The following is a 21,509-nucleotide window of genomic DNA, read 5'->3' as shown; positions in this document are numbered from 1 at the left end:
AGAAAATATTCTTTATTTTTGAGCTGAATAATAATCCATAAATTCTCAGTGGGTTTTTTTCTCAGCTCTTCAAACTAAGTTATCGAGATGAATTAAATTAATTTTTCCAGATCGTTCACTCACTGCTGCACAAACAGTTTTCATGTCAAGGACGAGGCAGCGTGTCGAGATCAGTCGATTCTTAACCGAGGTCAGTTTCTAACAGCCGCTGCAGCGTGTCGCCTTCATTAGCCACGGTGTCCTTCAACCAGCCACTGAACTCACCACCATCGCTTACACACTCATCTCATGTCAGTGCCTGAGGACAAATCCCTTGTTCATTTAAATAGTTTTCATGGGACGGACTCCGCAGCGTCTCACGGCTTCATATCAAACGTTTCTCTCTCCGTGGTATTTTTGTTCCTTTATTTGAAAAGTGCAGCATTGACCTGCCGCGCGGTGATTTGTTGCTGAAGGCTAATATTGGCTCCATGACGCCGAGGCTAAACTGGGGAAGGCATGATGTTGACAGGACGAACAAACAGAACACGCAGTGATAAGAACGTGACGGACGAGAAGGAGCAGACCAGAAGTTCACTGGACTCTGTTTACAGCTGGAATTAAAACACGTCTGCATCCAGCTCTGATTTACTTTAACTTCCCCTGAAGAGTTTTAATCTACAAAACAACAACACGTTCAAAGTCTGCGTCAGTGCAGTGACCTTTGACCCTCGACCCCCCCCCCCCCGTACTCACCTGCTGCAGGTCCACTCCTCCCTGAGCCACAGAGAACAGAGGGTGGGAGCTGAAGTCCGACGCCTCGAACACCTTCGGCAGAGACACAAGCAGAGTCACAGTTAGAACTCATCTCCTCTCGATCCCTCAGATTTACTTTAACTGACACTTCAGATCAGCGAGTCAACGCTAATGAAAACCCAACAATCACAAAATACTCATACGGTCGTTTACTTTCATAGAAAGATAAAAACAGAAGCAATAGAATGCAGAGTTCCTCAACACACTGTGAATAAAGATGGCGCATCTTGTTTCACTGAATCTGTTTCACTGTGAAATTGATTCAACTTCTCCGACGTGGAGATTTTTCTGTTGTCTCAGTATTTGGGACAGTTATTCCGGTGTTGACACCTCGGAGCTTCGCGCCGCTCCTCCACAGAGACGAGTAACTCTCCAAACAGTTTCTGTTGCAGTCCGCTGATGTGTGACCGCGAACAGACAGATCTCAGCGGCGCCGCTATCTCAGGGAAAATCATCCCGAGCTCACGCTGACCACATGACAACCTGCCGCGGCTGAGCGCACACAAAGATCTCTTCTACCAAGTAAAGTGCACAGTGTGCGTCCCTGAAAACTCAGCTCAGCTCCCGGTGCTTTGAAAAACCTTACGGCGAAAATGTGTTTTAAACTTGGATCGATTATTTAAACAGGCAAAGAGGAGGAGGCGCATCACTTCCTGCTGCACTCCCATTGGCCGGCTGGACACAGGTCAGTTTACATGAGGACGACTTTTTCATTTCTTCAAATGACGACGCTCGATGGAAGAAACACGCGAAACACCTCACGTCATGAGACGCAGCGTTTCCATGGTAACACACACACACACACACACGGTGAGGAATAGTTATCATCGTTCATGAATAAACATTTAAAAAGCCTGTGTGTGTGTTTGTGTGTGTGTGTGTGTGTGTGTGTGTGTGTGTGTGTGCGTGTGTGTGCTAACTAAAGCAAATGTCCTGACAGTAAATCACGTGTCCCCTCCTCAGTCCTCCCTTCATCCATCCATCATCCTCTCCTCCCTCCTCAGATCCACTCGATCGCCCTCCATCTCTCTGACCGACTCCATCCACCCTCACCTCTCTCTCTCCCGCTCCTCCTTTCATCCCTCCTTCCTCTCTGTGTCTATAAATCAGATTTTCCCCACCTCCATCCATCTTTCCCTTTATTCGTCCAGTTAACTATCACCCTCTCTCATCTCCCTCTCCTCCACCTCCCTCCTCTCGTCATCCCTCTCTCCTCCCTGCAGGAGACAGTGAGCTCCGTCCATCATTTCTCAGCCAGCAGAGTGACGTCGTTTCCTGCAGACACGTTAAAGGAGTCGTCATCAGCTCCGTCCACTCACCTGGTTTCCCGCCAGCAGCACAGTTCCTGGGGTCGGGCTGGGTCGGTATGGAATAGTCGCTCCCTTCGGTGGTGACTAGAGGGATGGAGGGAGAGGAAGAGAAACATGGGACATGAGGAGGAATCTGGGTCAATGTCCAACAAGTGTCTCATCATCAGAAATCTAAAGGACAAACACAAGTGATCACAAACATAAAGTGATGTAGAGTTTAATGTTCACTGAGGACATCCGTGTCCTCCATCGCTGGTTCACACATCAGTAATAAAATCTCAACACAACTAACGGACTGTGTGTGTGTGTGTGTGTGTGTGTGTGTGTGTGTGTTTGGACACGACTCACAGAGAAAATAAATCGAATCTTTGTGCGAGTTTCTATCGTCACTGAAGTTTGTTTAAACTATGTTAAATTCTACGAGCTCCCGCTGCTCCTCACAGAAAAATACATTTTTCATTCATCTATTTTGATCTGAGTTCAGGGTGTTTCCTGTCCCAGCATGCACTGGGTGTGCGGCCCGGAGACAACAGTGCATCAAGGGTCTAAGCAGATCAAAAGATTTCTCTAAAGATCAAACGTGAACGGAGTAAACGCTCTGATTGCTCCGCAGCTTGAAAGTGAAGGAGTTTGACTGAGGTCAGCGTTTTTCTTTCTGACGGAGGTGAGAGGAATTACAATGAACTGCCGAGTCTTTGATTTCACCGTTTGCTCCTCTGATCTCTGACGCTCCACTTAATGACGGCTGCCCATTCACTTTAATAACATCACCGATGTTGAGATTATTTTTCGATAGAATATGAATATTTAAAAAACTCACCTCCGCTCTCCGTTTCAGATTTAAATCATTAAAAATTCCATCAGGGAGAAATAACGACGTGTTATCGTCACGTTGGCGTCTTTAGATTCTAAACAGTGAAATGATCAAATAAAACCCTCTGGAGGATGATGTCACACTCGTCGGATCTGGTTTCACACCAACAAACACAACACGAGTGTAAACACGTACAAAGTGACGCACCTCCAAGATGACGGTGCAGATGAGCTTCACACACTGGATGATGGCGTCCTGACTCCCTGATATCGTCACCTCTCTCTCTGTGGAGTTAGGGAGGAGGTCACCTGCTACCTGCACCTGAGCTCCTGTCGTCTGTTCTCACACACACACACACACACACACACACACACACACACACACACAGGTTGAATTAAAGTGAAGTTTCCTCACATGTTCCTCACATGTTCCTCACATGTTCCTCACATGTTCTGCAGCTTCTGTGAGAACACATGTCTGAGTCAGTGTCTCTGGACGTGTTCTGGATCTTCTCCTGCAGCCTCTAGTAAAACATCTGGAACCTTCTCAGTGAGCGAGTGGGCGTGTCTCTGAGGTTTCTAACACGTGACGGACGTGAAACTGAAGAACACAAATGTCTCAGGATGAAGAAGAGGAGCCGTACACGTAGAGGACGAAGACGTCCACTTGGAAAGACGAGGAGGTTCCAGATGTTTTGGTGATAACTCCAGAAGATGTCTGGAGTTGTGAAATCTTCTTTCACGTCTAAACATAACGTCCTCGTGGCTTTGGAGGGAAACTTGTTGGCGACGTTCATGACGCTGCAGCAGCTTTAGTTATGAGGATTCAACCCCCCCTCCCCCCCAGGCTGGGAGTTATTCCCCTCACCCCCTCACCTCTCGGATCTCCTTGATCTTAGAGCCTCCCTTCCCGATGAGCGAGCCACACTGACTGGCCGGGATCACCAGCCTCAAGGTGACGGGAGGTTTACTGGTCACTGTGCCGTTAGCCACCAAGGCCGACAGGTCCTGAGAGAGAGAGAGAGAGAGAGAGAGAGAGAGAGAGAGAGAGGAGTCATCCCTCCATCGACCTGAAGACACACAGTAAACTGTGGAGCAGCTGCTGAGTTGTTTGGTTCAATCTGAAACATCTGGAGCTCCGTCTGCAGGAAACCATTCACACCTCCGAGAAACATCTGCTGAAACCTGAAGAAGAAGGAGGGAAGTCTCCTCCTCTTCCTCTGTGACGTCACAGCAGAGAAACTGAACAGGAAGCTCTGCTCTCGTCCGTCATTCCTTTAATTCTGATCAAATATTAATATGAGATTATTGTTCTTTAATTCTGATCAAATATTAATATGAGATTATTATTCTTTAATTCTGATCAAATATTAATAATGAGATTATTATTCTTTAATTCTGATCAAATATTAATAATGAGATTATTATTCTTTAATTCTGATGCAGATCACAGATTTAATTTGGTCTCTGACCTCGACTCTGTTTCTATATCTGATGTTTCCACCTCTCCCTCTCTCTCTCTCTCTCTCCCTCTCTCTCTCCCTCTCTCTGTTCGTCCTGCTCCTTCTTCCCTCCCTCTCTCTCTCCCTCTCTCTGTTCGTCCTGCTCCTTCTTCCCTCCCTCTCTCTCTCTCCCTCCCTCTCTCCCTCCCCCTCTCTGTTCGTCCTGCTCCTTCTTCCCTCTCTCTTTCCCTCTCTCTCTCTCTCTCTCCCTCTCCTTCTTCCCTCTCTTTAATTAGCTCAGGTGCTGAGCAGCGGCCTGACTCTCCCGCCCTGAGTTTGATTGGTTCAGTTGGTTTTGGGTCGAGCTGAACTCGGTTCTTCGTTGACTCTGAAATGTAAATATCAGCGGCGGCGTCTTGTCGGAGCTGCCGATCACACGAACGTGCTCTGAATGAGATGTCTCCTCTCTCTGTTTGAAAGCAGGCGGCTCGTATTTGTTGGTATCGTGCAGAAATCTCTCACTGAAGGTTTTTCCATATTTCAGTTTTTCTCTCAGAACCTGACAGACGGCTCCGTCCGGCTCGAACACAAACTGTTTCACCTCCGAGCTAAAGTCTGTGACAGAGTCTGAGCTTCTGATTTCATCCTGTTACAGTTGATGATTTGCACGTTGAGTAAAAACACGTGTTCAACATGGGGGGGGGGGTTCACTGGTCGTACATCAGCGGCTGCTCGGTGGAAACACTTTGTATTCGTGGCTGCGGGACTGAACGATGGTCTGGGAATATTATGAACGCCGCTCGCTGTTAAATTCCCAGATGACTTTTCTTTAGATGAAGAAAACTATATTTTCCAACCACATTTCTTTGCATTTCAAAATAAAGTGCGGCAGAGAGATGCATCGCCATAAACACGACTTCTCTCTCTCCCCTGGGTCGCTCCATCTTTCTCTCATTATGAATTTCCTCTAATCTGCTGTGCCTCCTCTGCTGCTCGTTCAAAAGTTCCATTAGTTTGTCTCCGAGTGAGTGAAATCTGAATCTCTACCTTCTCTTTACGAACTCTTGCTCCATTTATCTTCATCAGATTCATTCATCTGAACATTTTAAAATAATGACAGATTTAAATTTAATGACACTGTCAGTGTCCTGTAATCATGACGGTTTAGAATTGACTTGTTCGTCCAATCAGCTTCCTCTCAACAAGAACGACTCTTCGAACAATGAGAAGCTGGAATCAGAGGATGATTTAAAAAACCTGACCTTTACCATATTTTAAAAACAGCTGCTTGTTTTCTTTCTGCTGAGCAACTATTGGATTCATGGACTGTGCAGATGTTTCTAACCTGGTGAACATTTCCTAATTCTTCCTCCCACCATCTGAAACTGGAGGTAAATGATCTGAGGTATGAACACAGAACAGAGACTTCTCTCAGGACAGGTGTTGGATACAGGTGTGTTAGCTTCTCGCTCTGCAGGGACGTGTCGCTCTGATCCTGCACATCTGGAATCAGCTGTTGGAGGCTCTGAGCCACGTCAGCTGGTCGTAGGATCAAACCTCCGGAGCAGAAGCACCAGGTCTGAGTCCTGAGCTGCTGCACACACTCGCTCTGATTACGCTCCTTATTTAACTCCTTCATCACACTTTTTATAATCTCTCCTCTTTTCAATCTCATTAACTCTTTGCAGCTCCTCTCTCTCCTCCTCTCTGTGTCTCTCTCTCGTTCTCTCGGCTTTCCTTAAACCCTTCTTCTCTCGCTCTCTTCTTCTTATTCTCTTCACCTCTCACTTACTTTCTTCATTTCATACTTCCTTTTAAAATCCTTTAAACCATTCTCTGAGTCTCTGTCCGCTCCTCTTCCTCCTCCTCCTCCTCCTCCTCTCCTGGATTTAAAGGAAACTCCAGTTTTCTGCAGCCGAAGTGATAATTTGATCAAATTTGACCCACATGGATTTAAACTAATTAATAAAGTAAATGATTCTTCAGTCTGTCCCTCACGACATCAGGTTTCCTTCAGAGGACGCTACACCCTCAAACTTTCAAACAACACAATGAAAAAGAGTTTTTATTTCATCTGGACAGTTTTGATATTTTTTATAACTTTCTTTCGAGTCGGCCGCTTCCTGTTTTCCTGATAAAGTTTTAAAGGTAAACTTGTGAACTTATTATCTTACTGTCGTAACAGCAGAGTGAGCAGCAGGGAGAGGAAGAAACAGATGTACAGCTAGAGAGAGTGCTCGTGTCAAATTCCCTTAAGAGGGTGTGTGTGTGTGTGTGTGTGTGAGAGTGTGTGTGTGTGTGTGTGTGTGTGTGTGTGTGTGTGTGTGTGTGAGAGTGTGTGTGTGTGTGTGTGTGTGTGTGTGTGTGTGTGTGTGTGTGTGTGTGTGTCTGTGAGACAGAGGTCAGACAATCCCATTAAACATATAATAAATGGCTCCCTGTCAGTGAGCAGCCATGTTGTAGAGAAGTAAAGGTTACGCACTTCACTCAGAGCAGCTCGGGGGGAACACTGGGAGCTCTGAGGTGTGTGTGTGTGTGTGTGTGTGTGTGTGTGTGTGTACCTCCTCCAGTTTGAACGTGATCATGGTGAAGGCTCTGAACACACAGTCCGTCGGCCCTGTGATGGTGATGATCCTCTCCGGACAGGAACCCTCTGAGATGTTGATCCTGGCGCTGCTCTGTGGGTCGAGACAGAACGGGTGGGACGAGGGGCGGAGGGGGGGAGGGAGGGAGAGGAGGGGATTGTGGGTATTTTGATTTTTTTTCGAGGGGACGGGGGAGGGACAGGGGGGGTGAGGAACGGTAGAAAGGGGATTAGGGGATAATGCAAAGGGAGGGATAAGGAAATACATGATGAAGTAAGGGAGGTGAGTCGTGAACGAGGGAGGAGGAGGAGGAGGGGGGAGTGTGAAGGTTAATGAGGGAGGAGGAGGGAGGGGAGGGGGGACGGAGGAGAGAGAAAACACATTAGTGGGGGGGATATGTGGGCCAAGACAGAAGAGGAGGAGAACCACCTCGCCACACTGACCCCCCCGCTCCGAGATTCACCTGTGATGCAGGAGGAGAGAGGGATTACACGGAGGCTGGAAGAGGAAGGAGATAGGGAGGAAGGGAGGAGAGGAAGGAAGGAAGGAAGGAGGGAGGCAAGGCAGATGAGGAGAGCAATGTAGTAAATCAAGGTTTTCAGGAGAGGGGGTTGACAGGGGGGAGGAAGGAGAGCAGAGGAGGAAATGAGATGGTGATGAGAACATTGTGGAGATTAGGATAGAAAGATTAAGATGATGTTGAGGAGGAGGAGGAGGAGGAGGAGGAAGATGGAGGGAGATTCAAGCCCAGGAAATGAAGGAGAGGAGAGGAAAGAGAGTGGGTGGAGATTTATTGAGAGGAAGAGGAGGAGAGGATCAGGAGGAGGAAGAGGAGGAGAGGATCAGAAGGAGGAAGAGGAGGAGAGGATCAGAAGGAGGAAGAGGAGGAGAGGATCAGGAGGAGAGAGACAAAGTGGTGCAAATATATGAGGAGAAAAAGGAGGAGAAGAGATAGAGCAGTAATAACCATATGAGGACAGATGGAGAGAAGGAGTGAGGAGAAAGTTGAAGTGAGAGTCAGGAGCAGATAAACAGACGATGAGAATCAGAGAGTGATGATCTCTGAGTTTTATTCAGGTTTTCATCGTCCTCACTCGAAGAAACATCTGTTTTCTACTTTTCTAACTTCTACGATTCCAAAGCCGTGGTAAAGAGGCCCCGCCCACACACACTATCGACCAATCAGGAGTCAGTGTCCGCTGTCAATCAGTGTCCGCCTGTTTTTATATCATAAATAACTGATTAAACCAAACTGATGAACAAAAATGAACAAACATCAGAGAGAAGAGAACGAGCTGAAACGACAGAAACATCTTTACACATTTATTTATCTCTACTTTGAGTTTTTAGTTTGGTTCATGTCCCGTCTGCTAACATGGAGGAGGAGGAGGGTTCTGTACTGAAGTCAGACACCAGGGGGCGACAGAGAATGTTCTGTATCTATTCATCATTCATTCACTCCTCTCTCCTTCCATCTCATCATCCCTCCATCCTGTCCTTCATCCCTCTGTTTCCTTTGCCTCCTCTCTCCTCCTCTCTCCACCTCCTCTTCTTGCCTGAGGAGGTCAAGTGTTTTTGTGTCTTTACGGCAAAAATCTCAAAAATCAATCGACAACAAACTTCTTCCTGAATTTTTCGCAGCTTCTAGAAAATATCTCTAAATATTTTTCGCAGGAAAAATAAAAAGTTTGGTTTGAATGAAACAAACTTTCCTGTTGACTGATCAAACAATCAGAGTGAGACGTCACGTCGTCCATCTTTGTTACCGTCGGTGGTGTGAACACAAACACAAACGAGTGACACGTGCAGCAGTTTGCCGTCGTCCTCTCGCCGCTGCAGCTCGACTGTCTTCATCACTCTTCATTTGGAGGAAGGATGGACGCCTGTGTCATTCAACTGGATTACACTGCTCTGTTCTGCTTTATTAGAGTCACACTGCGGGGACTGAGAGTGTGTGTGTGTGTGTGTGTGTGTGTGTGTGTGTGTGTGTGTGTGTGTGTGTGTTGTGATTCGTTGCCAAAAGCCTTTTCAAAACGTTGGCATTGTGCAAAAGCGTAGCCTTGAATCTCAGGATTTCATACAGTGTGCATTTCATTACAGAGAGTGAACGATGGTGTGAGTGTGTGTGTGTGTGTGTGTGTGTGTGTGTGTGTGAGTGTGTGTGTGTGTGTGTGTGTGTGTGTGTGTAAATCCAGTAGAACTGTGGATCCTGTGTTTGTCCTTGAGAAGCAAAGATGAATTTAAATATTCATGTTTCGTGAGTTTCAGGCACAAACACTCATGTTTCCTCTTCCTCTTCACGGAGGTCAGCGTGCGGCCGCTTGACTTTGACATTTTTAATAAAGTGTTTATTCTCTCACGTGTCTTCGTGAGTTGGTTTGACTCAGTTTGAATATTTCTATGATGATTTATAATGATACTGAACGAAGTGGACGAGCTGAGCTCAAGCGTCTTCAGAGGATTATCGGTGTCGTCATTATGTAAATTAACGTTTCATTCGTGCACGCGCTCCCCCATCTGCACATCACTAACGAGGCTCCTCCTCTTCTCTCCACCAGCGGAGGGGTTGTTAAAATGTCTGAAACTGAATTTATCCTTCATTTGTGTTTTCACACCACAAAGAGTCTGTTTTTGTTGAACCGAGTTTTCACGTGTCGTATTAAAACTGTTTTAATATAAAATGATCCTCGTCCGTTGTTACGTCTCTGTGCTGAGAACTCTGCTTCGTTCACATGAGACGACGAATAAATTAACATGAAGCCGTCGTCTGACTGCAGCTCATCTGAACTCATCCATGTTTAAGCGTCCACACAGCAGCACACCCCCGACTGCAGCAGCAGCAGCATCGCTCAGTCTTCACTCCGGCTAATCTTCACGGAGAGATTTGAACGGATTCATTAACTTCATGAGTCAGATTTCAAACGTGTGAAGTGAAAAACCTCTCGTGTAGTCTCTTCATGTGTTCTGAACCAGGACTCGGCGGTGGAAGAACGTTGATCCCATTAAATCTTGTTGTGATTGTTTTTAACAGGAAAGAGAGGCGGCTCAGTTTATTTCCCACTTCCTGTGATGTTGTCATTTAAAAGCCTGGATGTTCCTCCGCACCTGCAGCTCGGACTGAACAGGCCGACACCAAACACACGTGTGAACCACAACACGCTAACGTCCCAGCGAGCGTCTGAAAGAACTAAATACACCATCAGATGTCAGAGCTTCTGAAAACGGACAAACTGTTTTTCACGTTGTTCCAGTTGTGACTGAAAACTTCAGTTAATATTGTGATGAATCGATTGTCATGATGTCTAAAGATCAACAGACGCCTCCTGTGATCACAGACCTGTGTCGATCACAGTGACGGACATGAAGGACTGAGGAGGGAGGGGGGGTCTTACCTCTTCTCGTATTCTCTTCACTGTTTCTCCTTTCTGTGGAAAATAGAAAGACACACGAGGTGAATTCATTTTATTTTTTAAAAAGGTAGAATAACATTCGTCTCTCGACTCTTCTGAGTTTTAATTCAATGTTTTATGAAAAGAAAGAAAAAAGAAAAAAGGAACGAAAGGTTTGACTTCCTAAAGACCTGCAGAAAATCATGGACGTGTTCCTGACGTGTTCCTGAAATGTTCCTGACGTGTTCCTGACGTGTTCCTGAAATGTTCCTGACGTGTTCCTGACGTGTTCCTGACGTATTCCTGAAATGTTCCTGACGTGTTCCTGACGTGTTCCTGACATGTCCCTGAAATGTTCCTGACGTGTTCCTGACGTGTCCCTGAAATGTTCCTGACGTGTTCCTGACGTGTTCCTGACGTGTCCCTGAAATGTTCCTGACGTGTTCCTGACGTGTTCCTGACATGTCCCTGACGTGTTCCTGACGTGTTCCTGACGTATTCCTGAAATGTTCCTGACGTGTTCCTGACATGTTCCTGACGTGTCCCTGACGTGTTCCTGACATGTTCCTGACGTGTTCCTGACATGTTCCTGAAATGTTCCTGACGTGTCCCTGACGTGTTCCTGAAATGTTCCTGACGTGTTCCTGACGTGTTCCTGACGTGTTCCTGACATGTTCCTGACGTGTTCCTGACATGTTCCTGAAATGTTCCTGACGTGTTCCTGAAATGTTCCTGACGTGTCCCTGACGTGTTCCTGACATGTTCCTGACGTGTCCCTGAAATGTTCCTGACATGTCCCTGACGTGTTCCTGACGTGTTCCTGACATGTTCCTGAAATGTTCCTGACGTGTCCCTGACGTGTTCCTGAAATGTTCCTGACGTGTTCCTGAAATGTTCCTGACGTGTCCCTGACGTGTTCCTGACGTGTTCCTGAAATGTTCCTGACGTGTCCCTGACGTGTCCCTGACGTGTCCCTGACGTGTTCCTGACGTGTTAAATTTTACACAAAAGACTGAAATTTGAGACACAATCGTTTGAGTGAGCTTCTTGTCAATTGGCAGTTTTAAAAAACACACCAGACTTTAAAAGTTATAAATAAATAAATAAAATATAAAGAACTTGAAATAAGACGTTAATCACATCTGGATTGTTTATGAATCAACATGGATCCTGACTCGTCCTCAGACTCATCTGATTGATGGATGAGGTTCTAACTGACGCCTGGTGTCACATGACTTCACCTTTATCCCTCTGGTGGTTAACTGACCTGACGTGAACCCAACACCCTCCAAACATCGACTCTGAGCTTTGAAAATACTTAGGACTCCTTCCCGGGGTGAAGCTGCTGTTGCTGTGAGAGGATGGAGATCAGTGGAGCACCAGTGGAATTCTGCAGGAGCCACTGGAAGAAGTCCAGCCCCCCCCCCCCCCCCCCCCCCCAGCAGCTCCCACATGAGCGCGACAGGAAAATGTTCCTGTGATAAATAAAGACGATTCAAAAATAAACCGTGTGTAACGTTTGTTTCTGGGGTTTTTTTTTTTCTTGGCCTGAGCTGAAGGAGATAATCTCGTTCTGACACCTGCATCACAGCAGCGAGTTTAACGGCGGCTTTAGCGAACATCAGTCCTGCTCCGGCAGCCGTTTGATGCTGAGAGAAACCCCGGAGAGCCGCCGCCTCCGACCGGCACGACCCGACGGCAGCCGGGACACGGTGATGTCAGAACCGCGGCGAGCAGCCCACACACTGTGAGTGAGGGCTGCGGGTTTGAATTTCTGAATTCAACACAGTTAAACTGGCTCGTTTTCAGATTGAACTGACAGGAAATGTTATATTAATGCACATTTCATATCTGTGCAGCACGATTACACAACGAGGAGGCGTTTTAAAAAACATGGCTTGTAGATGAGGGAGGATCAGTGTTGCATGCTGGGAAATGATTGTGTATGTAAAGATTCATGATTCCGTAACACTTTATACACTGAATACTTTCCTTTCCTGATGTTTTGCAGTTTGATAAATGAATTCAGTTCTGTACAAACACAGAGGTTGTGACTCACCTTCCCAATAATGCTTCCTACTTCCTGCGGAGACACAAACAGAAGAAGCTCAGAGTTGTTGACAATAAGAGAAACTGAAAATCACGACCTCCTCTGTCACTCACCTTCCCGTGCATGAGCAGCCGCAGCGTGAGCGTGACGCCCATGGCCCCGTCTCCAAACTCCCGTTCACAGCTCATGGTCGTGGTGGTGGTGGTGGTGGTGTGGTGGGTGGAGGTGTGGGTGGACTCTGCCGCTGGGAGACGCATGAAGGTCTGATGCCCCGAGGCGTATGGAGCGTTCCAGATCACCACAGAGAACCCTTTGGAGAACCCGGCGAGGAGTCCTCTGAGAGCCCTGGAGCGAGGGGGGCGAGGGGAGGTGGTGGTGGTGGTGCAGCTGGATTCAGAGGTCGTTATCCACGTCCCTGTGTCTGTCTCAGTTCTGAGGGACGGAGAAAGAAAAGAAAGATGAGGACTCTCACCGGTCCACGTGTTTTTAATCCACTTCATCTTCACAGCTTCACTCCAGTTATGTAAATTCAAGCTTCTTTATTTGCAGCGATTTAAAAGTTCAATATTTTTATTCATGTGTATCCACAAAGTCTTTCAAGAAGAAAAACTGATCTTCAGCTCGTAGGAGTCGGTGTCACAGACATTAATTAATATGACTCAGCTGAAACCAGGGGGGGGGGGGGGGGGTTCTGAACCTGAACTGGTGAAATGTCAGTGTGAACTGGAGAAACTCAGGTTACAAGTTTAATGTGAAACTTTAACTGAAGCACTGGACGACACACGAGCATAAGAACTAGATTCACAGATGTTTGCTTCAACACGAGTGAACCTGTGTTTAGAGATTCTGAGGAAACCCCAATGACCCAGGTCCCGTTCAAACTGGGGTTCGTTCCAAGACCTCCGTGCTGTGAGGTCACAGTGTTGACCACTCGGTATCTGAAGATGATGATGAAGATGATGATGAAGATGAAGCCACTACGTGAACAGGTAAAGTGAAGAAACTCTAAAATTCATCCTGATGGTTTCAGTCAAAGTGGATCCTCATTTCTTCAGGATGCTGATTCATTTGTTTCTGGGAATAAGCTGCGAGTGTAAATCTCCCGACAAGTTCAGAAACAATCATTGATTACAGTGTGTGTGTGTGTGTGTGTGTGTGTGTGTGTGATTGAACCTCCTCGGCAGCAGCAGCAGAGACGACTCCGCAGCAGTAAATGTGTAAATTAACATAATTTCTCAAGTGTCCGACGCTCGTCAACAAGTCAGAGCAGTAATTAAAAAACTGATTGGGAGCTCAGTTAGTGGAGCTCAATAAGCTTCTGGTGATGGAACTGATTCTGAGGCGACATCAAACACAAACTGCCGACTTCAACCGTTCCTGCGTGATAAAGACATGTTCTCTCTCCTGTGTGTGTCTTTGCACACGCGTGTGCTAGCATACCGGCAGGAAACACAAAACCACACATATGAAATCACACACATATGAAATCACACACATGTAATGATGTGTGATTTCCTGTGTTGTGTCGTGTGCCTCAGCGACGATGTGAAGACGGATAAGTATTTGTGGTTTCATATGTGTGTGTGTGTGTGTGTGGTTTCATATGTGTGTGTGTGTGTGTGTGTGTGTGGTTTCATATGTGTGTGTGTGTGTGTGTGTTATTTGTATGCTATACTAAATGTGTTTCTGTGCATCTCCATTAGCAGTGAGAGCGACTGCACCTCCCAGTCTCATAAAAAATACACAATCTGCCAAAGTAGGTCATGATGCAGGCTGTCTGCCATGCAGCACAAGCTGTCTCATGACAACACACACACAGACACACACAGACACACACAGACAGACACACACACTTCAGCAGGATGAAGAGCAGATCCTTCACACAATCACCTGCTGAGATGAGGAGGTGACAGATAGAGAAACTGTTTGTGTGTGTGTGTGTGTGTGTGTGTGTGTATGTGTGTGTTTGTGTGTGTGTGTGTGTGTGTGTTTTAAAAACATGTATGCAAAAGTGTGTGTATCCTTGTGCTTGTGTACACTGGAGTGTTGCACGTGCTTGACTGCACAAGGCCGAGTATTTGAGAGGATGCATTATGTATTTACTTTGTGTTTGAGTGTGTGTGTGTGTGTGTGTGTGTGTGTGTGTGTGTGTGTGTGTGTGTGTGTGTGTGTGTGTGTGTGGTCTGTGTGTGTGTGTTTGAGTGTGTGTGGTCTGTGTGTGTGTGTGTGTGTGTGTGTGTGTTTGAGTGTGTGTGTGTGTGTGTGTGTGTGTGGTCTGTGTGTGTGTGTTTGAGTGTGTGTGTGTGTGTGTGTGTGTGTTTGAGTGTGTGTGTGGTCTGTGTGTGTGTGTCTGAGTGTGTGTGTGTGTGTGTGTGTGTGTTTGAGTGTGTGTGTGGTCTGTGTGTGTGTGTCTGAGTGTGTGTGTGTGTGTGTGTGTGTGTTTGAGTGTGTGTGTGGTCTGTGTGTGTGTGTCTGAGTGTGTGTGTGTGTGTTAGAGTGTGTGTGTGTGTGTTTGAGTGTGTGTGTGTGTGTGTGTGTGTGTGTGTTAGAGTGTGTGTGTGTGTGTGTGTTTTTGAGTGTGTGTGTGTGTGTGTGTGTGTGTGTTTGAGTGTGTGTGTGTGGTCTGTGTGTGTGTGTCTGAGTGTGTGTGTGTGTGTGTGTTTTTGAGTGTGTGTGTGTGTGTGTGTGTGTGTGTGTTTGAGTGTGTGTGTGTGGTCTGTGTGTGTGTGTCTGAGTGTGTGTGTGTGTGTGTGTTAGAGTGTGTGTGTGTGTGTGTGTGTGTAAAAGAAAAAGCGATGCAAATACATACAAATGAATTATTGAGGTTCTCTCAGATGCTTCAACAGGACGTTAACCCCTCCCCCTCTTGAGTCATATATGGCTGAAGACTCACACACACACACACACACACACACACCACACACACACACACACACACACACACACACTCTTAACGTCCCTGTGGGCCTGTCCTTGAACAGATGGGGGGGATGAGCCATGACTCCAGGTTCCTGAGGTCAGAGCTGAGGTCGACAATCAGTTCTCTGGAAAATGAGAGGGGGCGTGTCTGTAGCTGGCGGCGGCGTCATTGTGACAACAACCAATCAGAGGGACACACAACGTAGCCAGCTTCTACCAGCAGAGCCTCGTACGTCATGGCAACAGATCGTTAATAAAGATGGACGACGTGACGGTTCCTAAAAGTGAAGCCAAAGCATCCGGATGGCCCCCTGGTGGCTGGCTGCAGGACAGGTCATGAACCCTGCCTCCTCCATGTTGGCAGACGGGACCAAACTAAAATATCACAAAACATAATAAATTTAAAAGTGACCGAGATGAGTTTGGTTTGAGACGTCATGATTGACAGCTGAGTCTGACTCCTGATTGGTAGAAAAGACGGTGTCGTTTGTTTCTGAGATATTTCAGATTTAAAATGTTGTTATTCACATTTTCTGTTTTAAAGCTTCTGTTGTTCTGTTTCATGTAAAACACACTGAGCCAAATCTTTTTTACAGTTTATTATTATGGAAGTTTTTAAATCAAAATATATGTTTGAGGTTTTGAATAAAAACTCTGAGAAAACTGAAGTTTAACAGCTGATGAGAAGGAGATGAACAACATCCTGGGACTTGTCTTCTAAATCACATCAGCTCGTTCACATCAACGTCTCCACAACGAGTCAAGAAAACTTTAGAGAGAAAGTCTGAGTGAACATGAACACAACAGGGCGAACGAGATGGAGAGAGAGAGAGAGAGCGAGGGATGAGAGAGAGAACGGACACAGTCTGGATTCATTCCAGTGCCATAAATCTGGGTATTGGATTTGATGACCAGGGGGGCAGGTCTGACTGATTCTGGCCAGAAACAACTCATTTCTAAAAACCTGATTGGATGAAACACTGAACTCCTCCCTCCGAGCTGATTGGATTAAACAGCAGCCGCCAGATTTAAATCACGTCACCGGTCGACTCCACTGGAAAACTGGAAATATTCAAGAAAAGAGAAAAGTGTCCGATTCCAACCCCTGTGGGAGGAGTGTGCATGAGTGTGCATGAGTGTGCATGAGTGTGCATGTGTGTGCACGTGTGTTGTAATGATATGTAGAGAGCGGCAGCCATGATGTCACTTCCTGTTTCGCCTCTTTACTCACTGCAGTCTCTTGTTCAGCGTTCACTCATAAAAAACTACAGCTCCCATAAACCACTGGGATAATTCCAGTGTTGCTAAAGTGTGTGTGTGTGTGTGTGTGTGTGTGTGTGTGTGAGACTAAAAGCATCAGACGATGATGTCATGGCATGGGATGGCGGCAAGCTGGGCTTTACTAGTGTGTGTGTGTGTGTGTGTGTGTGTGTGTGTGTGTGTGTGTGTGTGTTTGAGTGTGTGACTCCAGTTTCTATTTAAAGACGACTGAGTCTCGCATGGGGAGGAGTGAGAGACAGATAAAAAGAGAGGGAGAGGGGGAGAGATAAGGATGAGAGAATAAAATAAAAGACAAGAAAATAAAGGATCTAAAGTTGAGATCATTTTTACTGAAACTGACAAACAGAGGATCAGAGCGAGTGGGCGAGAGACATATAGAGAGAGAGGGATGGAGATACTGATGGAGAGAGACAGAGAGAGAGAGAGGGAGAGACAGAGAGAGAGAGAGGGAGAGACAGAGAGAGAGGGAGAGACAGAGAGAGAGGGAGAGACAGAGAGAGAGGGAGAGGTAATTTTCTGTGTCTCTTCCGTCCCTCCACTGCTGTTGATAATCACTGTAATTGAATGGACAGGCTAATGCTAGGATGCTAACAATAATCCTGACGAAGAGGAAATAAAGTGATAAAATCTCGTCCAGAGACCGAACAACAAGAAGAGACAAGAAAAAACTGGACTCTGTAAAATCCTCGTTCACAGCTTCGGTCGTCACGTCCAATTATTCATTCATTATTATTCATTCATTATTATTCTCATTGTTCCAACAGGTTAAATGCTGCAGGTTGTTGTGTTCCTCCTGTGCTGCCGTACACACCTGTACACACAACGACCTCGTCACACAATAATAATAATAATAATAGTGTGAGGCTGTGATTTCATTGTGTGCTTAACATTTACATGCTGTCACTCAAAGTGTGTGTGTGTGTGTGTGTGTGTGTGTGTGTGTGTGTGAGACAAAGAACTGAAAAGGACACGTCACCTTCTGACATGTGATTCAGCTCTGATGAAACACACACACACACACACACACACACACACACACACACACACAGAAAGTTCCCACAGACGGATGAAGCAGGAGGAAAATAATCCTTCTTGTCTCTGAGCTGCATGAAAACCCTGTAATTATACTTTTTTTTAAAAATTTCTCTGTGAATCAGACATTTAAATAATCCTGGTTGAGTTTCAGTAACTCGTTCTGACCTTCACGACACGACAGCTCGTCCAAATCCTCGGAGCGTCGCAGAGGAGCCGCTCGACCGAGATCGATGGCGTCTCCTCCGGTTGCTTTGAGTCAGGAGATACGAGGTTTGTTCTGCCGAGTCAGATTACAGAGGCTCGCAGCGGACGGAGAACCGTGAGGACGAATACATTTCTTCTGACTGTGAACATGATTCATGAGAGCGAGTAAAAAATGCAATAACTCGAGTGATGATGTTGGCGGAGCTCACAGGACGCAAAGAAAAGGAAACGCTGCTGCCGACACGTTGTTCAGACAGAAACAAGATCGTTTAACAATCCAACGGTTTGAGATCCGGATGAGCAGGAAGACGAGAACAAGGGAGGACAGACGGGTGGAGAGCATAAATAAAGATGGACGACATGACACCTCCATCGCCCCCTGGTGGCCGGCGGAAGTTTGCGTCATGAACCCCACCTCCTCCATGTTAGCAGACGGGACGCAGTTCAATCAATGTTTCTCAACAATAGTCACGGTCTAATATAAAAACAGGGTGAGACGTCATGATTGACCCCTGATTGGTCAAACGCATCCATGGGCGGGACCTTGACGCCACAGTTCTACGACACAATTACAACTGCACAAAACGCTAAATTACATCATCACCACAAGATGGCGCTGTTCGTATCAGAGATATTTTAGCTCCATTTATTTATTTGACTGAAAACACTCCATAATAAATATGATATGTATCAATAATGAACAATGTGAATATAAAACATTATTGTATATATGAGTCAGGAGATACCATGTACACAGTGTTACACTATACTGTCTATATATATGTATATATATGTATATATATATATATATTAAGCATTACTAAGAAAATACTATGTTATATAGTATAATAGTAGAAATAATTCATGGGATATATATAATCAGAATCAAGCTGTTTATATGCATGTTGGACTTTTAGATGTATTTATAATACATAAGAAACTTTGAATAAATCATTATTTGTATTGTTGTTTGTGTTTGTTCTGCAGTGGCCCAGTTTCCCTGCATTAATCTTTCATGTGCACGTCCTTTATTTACTGTTCACACATGCACACAGTGTGTGTATATGAACACGTGTGTGAACAGAGGATTAACGCTGTGCAGAGAAATTAATAAACAGTGGACGAGCCAGAAACTGAAAAAACCAACCAGCAGCAACAACAGCAGAGTTCAAGCAATCTAATGAGATATAATTCATTATTATTAATAATCTAACGTCTTGAAACTAAACACAAACGTTCTGTTGGACTCACGGATGAATTCGTTTGACTTTGGTGTTCGAAGGTCAAAGGTCGAGGTCACAGTGATCGCCCTGTGAATGTGTTTTAGTTATTTATTATCAGATTTGGCTCAAATGTTCTCGTGGACTCATGATGACATCATGATGAACTGATTACATGTGAGGGGTCAAAGGTCAAAGGTCTTCCGCTCTGTCCACAGTAATATTTATCAAATTCCGTTTAAATCAAAGATGTGATGTGAGAATGGAAAGTATCTGAAGCCTCCCTGGTTGTTGGAGGCAAACAACTGCAGAGTGGTTTTTCTGGATTTAACGTGCGGAGGACAGAGACACATGCTAAATATGCAGCTGTGACATTTGAGTCGTCTCTCAGCCACAGACCGAGAGGAGAGCGCTCACTCTTTATTCAAATGTCACTCTCTGCCAGACGGAGAATATTTGAATACCATCACAGGATATGCAGATCAGCTGCTGCGGACTGAAGCACAAAGAGCCACGACACGATGAGACCTGAGGGTATCGACTCACACATGACACAACCAGACGACGGCCGTCAGTGACCTGGTTTCCATGTGATTCACTGCAGAGAGCAGGAGTCAGGAGGTCGTCGTGGTTCTTCGTCTGTCTGTTTCCTCACAGGACGGTTGGTCGACAGAGTAATACTCAGAGTATCTGCTCGTGGTTTCTATATTCAGTTAGAATTGGTTTGATATATTTACAGATCTTTGTGGTATCTTCAGGAAGCATCGGTAAAATAACATCTGGGAAATTTGAATTCAGTTCAGCAGCAGCTGATCTGAAGCTGATTATTAGAAAGTGATTATTCAGTTTTCAGTTGTGTCATCGTTGTCAATCATTCTCCGTGCAGCTTGAATAGAGTGAATGAACACACGTGATATGTTTGAATGTCTGAATGTTTGAATGCAGCGTTGACGACAACGACACATTTTATTTTGGTCAGTTGAACATAAACGGAAACATTAAAAGTTGCAAGAGGCCGATCGGATACGAAGGATTAGTAAAATAATAATAAAGACAACGTGCACGAGACAATCTTAGAAAAATGTTCCGGTTCGTCTTAAATCATCCAAACATTTGTGTTCAGATCATAAAGAGGAAGAAGAAGAGTTGATGAAGCCAGAAGACAAACAGGATCTGGATTTTATTGGTCTGCACACGTCTTAAATTAGACCTGACCCCTGCTGGTCAGTTTACGAGTCATTTCTATTACATCAACTCACTGTGTGTGTGTGTGTGTGTGTGTGTGTGTGTGTGTGTGTGTGTGTGTGTGTGTGTGTGTGTGTGTGTGTGTGTGTGTGTGTGTGTGTGTGTGTGTAGCCTCGTCTAACTGCGTCTGTTGATGGTCACAAGATTGAAACATCATGATTTTAATATTGTCCAATAAATACTGTCTGCCTGTGAAATGTCTTCAGTCTCTCCACAGCATCAGAGTTATAATTCAAACTGAAGCTTCATCTTTGTTTCTAAATTCCCCAGAATTGAAATCTAACGTTCATGTTCTTGATCTGATTTGTTGGATGATGAGCATCGGATCGAATGGACGGTTTGGTCCGAGCTCTTCTCACCTAGAATATTGTTTTAAACACATTCACGCAGACGTCTTCCTCCAGATAAACATTGATCTGCTGCCGCCTGAAGCACAGAGGGACGATGATCTGAACCAGGTCAGCTGAGTAATGCATCACATCACGTCACAGCGGTGGTGAACGACTGTAACGAGTCTCCACAGGAAAATACAAACCTCATTCACTGCAGCTCAGTTTCCTCCTGAGTGACTGAAGCTTTGTAAATCTCCTGCCGTCACTTTAATCCACATATGTGATTCGTCAGTTCAGCCTCACACTCGTCTTTCAGTCGTGTTGCTCTCTCTACATCTTCCCCTCTAATCACCGCCCTCCTCCCTCCTGCCTCCCCCTCTCTGTGTAAAAATCAAGCGTTCATTCAGCCGTATTTTCCCTCTGTGCCGCAGGAGAGTTGTTTTCAATCGTCTCCTCAGCTCGAGAGCCACTTCTCTCATCTCTGAGTGTGCACAGATATCATCTGTTCCATCCAAGCCTCGTTATGAGGCCACTGGTCGTCGGCGTATTACAGCGAGGGCGGAGTGGAGGGTGGGGCGGATACAGAGAGACGGAAAGAGACGCAGCAAAGAACGTGAGAAAAGAACAAGAAAGAAAAAACACTTTAAAAAACTTCAAACTCCACGATCCAGAAACACAAGATAAGATTTCAGATAAGAAATGTTCCTTGAACCTTATGACATCATGACGTCTCCGCCTGTTTTCATATCGAAATTCAAACTGATCAGAAACAAACATCAGTGAGATAACAACGACCTGAGATGACGGAAACATCTTTAATCTAATTTAATTATTCCATTTTTATATTTTCTGACCTCTGATCTGACTTCTGCAGCGACTCTCTCCAGCT

At 45.5% G+C, this 21,509-nt stretch overlaps 1 protein-coding gene across 7 annotated transcripts in view; it reads right to left on the bottom strand.

Annotated features, from left to right (window-relative positions):
- The window catches only part of pcbp4 (poly(rC) binding protein 4), a 100,280-nt gene that overhangs the window by 14,155 nt on the left and 64,616 nt on the right, over positions 1-21,509 (bottom strand). For 5 of the 7 annotated variants that reach the window (XR_011239392.1, XM_069515221.1, XM_069515216.1 and 2 more), the window contains 8 exons: positions 12,498-12,816; positions 12,394-12,417; positions 10,338-10,370; positions 6,922-7,038; positions 3,795-3,926; positions 3,115-3,255; positions 2,115-2,189; positions 736-807 (listed from right to left, as the gene is read on the bottom strand). Coding sequence is in view for 6 of the 7 variants with exons in the window: in XM_069515221.1 (XP_069371322.1) it covers positions 736-807; positions 2,115-2,189; positions 3,115-3,255; positions 3,795-3,926; positions 6,922-7,038; positions 10,338-10,370; positions 12,394-12,417; positions 12,498-12,641 (738 nt within the window). In the remaining variant the exon portion in view is untranslated. Of the gene's footprint in view, positions 1-735; positions 808-2,114; positions 2,190-3,114; positions 3,256-3,794; positions 3,927-6,921; positions 7,039-7,408; positions 7,444-10,337; positions 10,371-12,393; positions 12,418-12,497; positions 12,817-21,509 lie in introns of those variants that run through there. The other 2 variants (XM_069515230.1, XM_069515226.1) reach the window with 2 other exon arrangements.

Source organism: Paralichthys olivaceus, chromosome 2 (genome assembly GCF_024713975.1).
Source record: "Paralichthys olivaceus isolate ysfri-2021 chromosome 2, ASM2471397v2, whole genome shotgun sequence".
In the NCBI taxonomy this organism is placed as follows: Eukaryota; Metazoa; Chordata; class Actinopteri; order Pleuronectiformes; family Paralichthyidae; genus Paralichthys; species Paralichthys olivaceus.
This window is presented reverse-complemented; position numbering and strand designations above follow the sequence as displayed.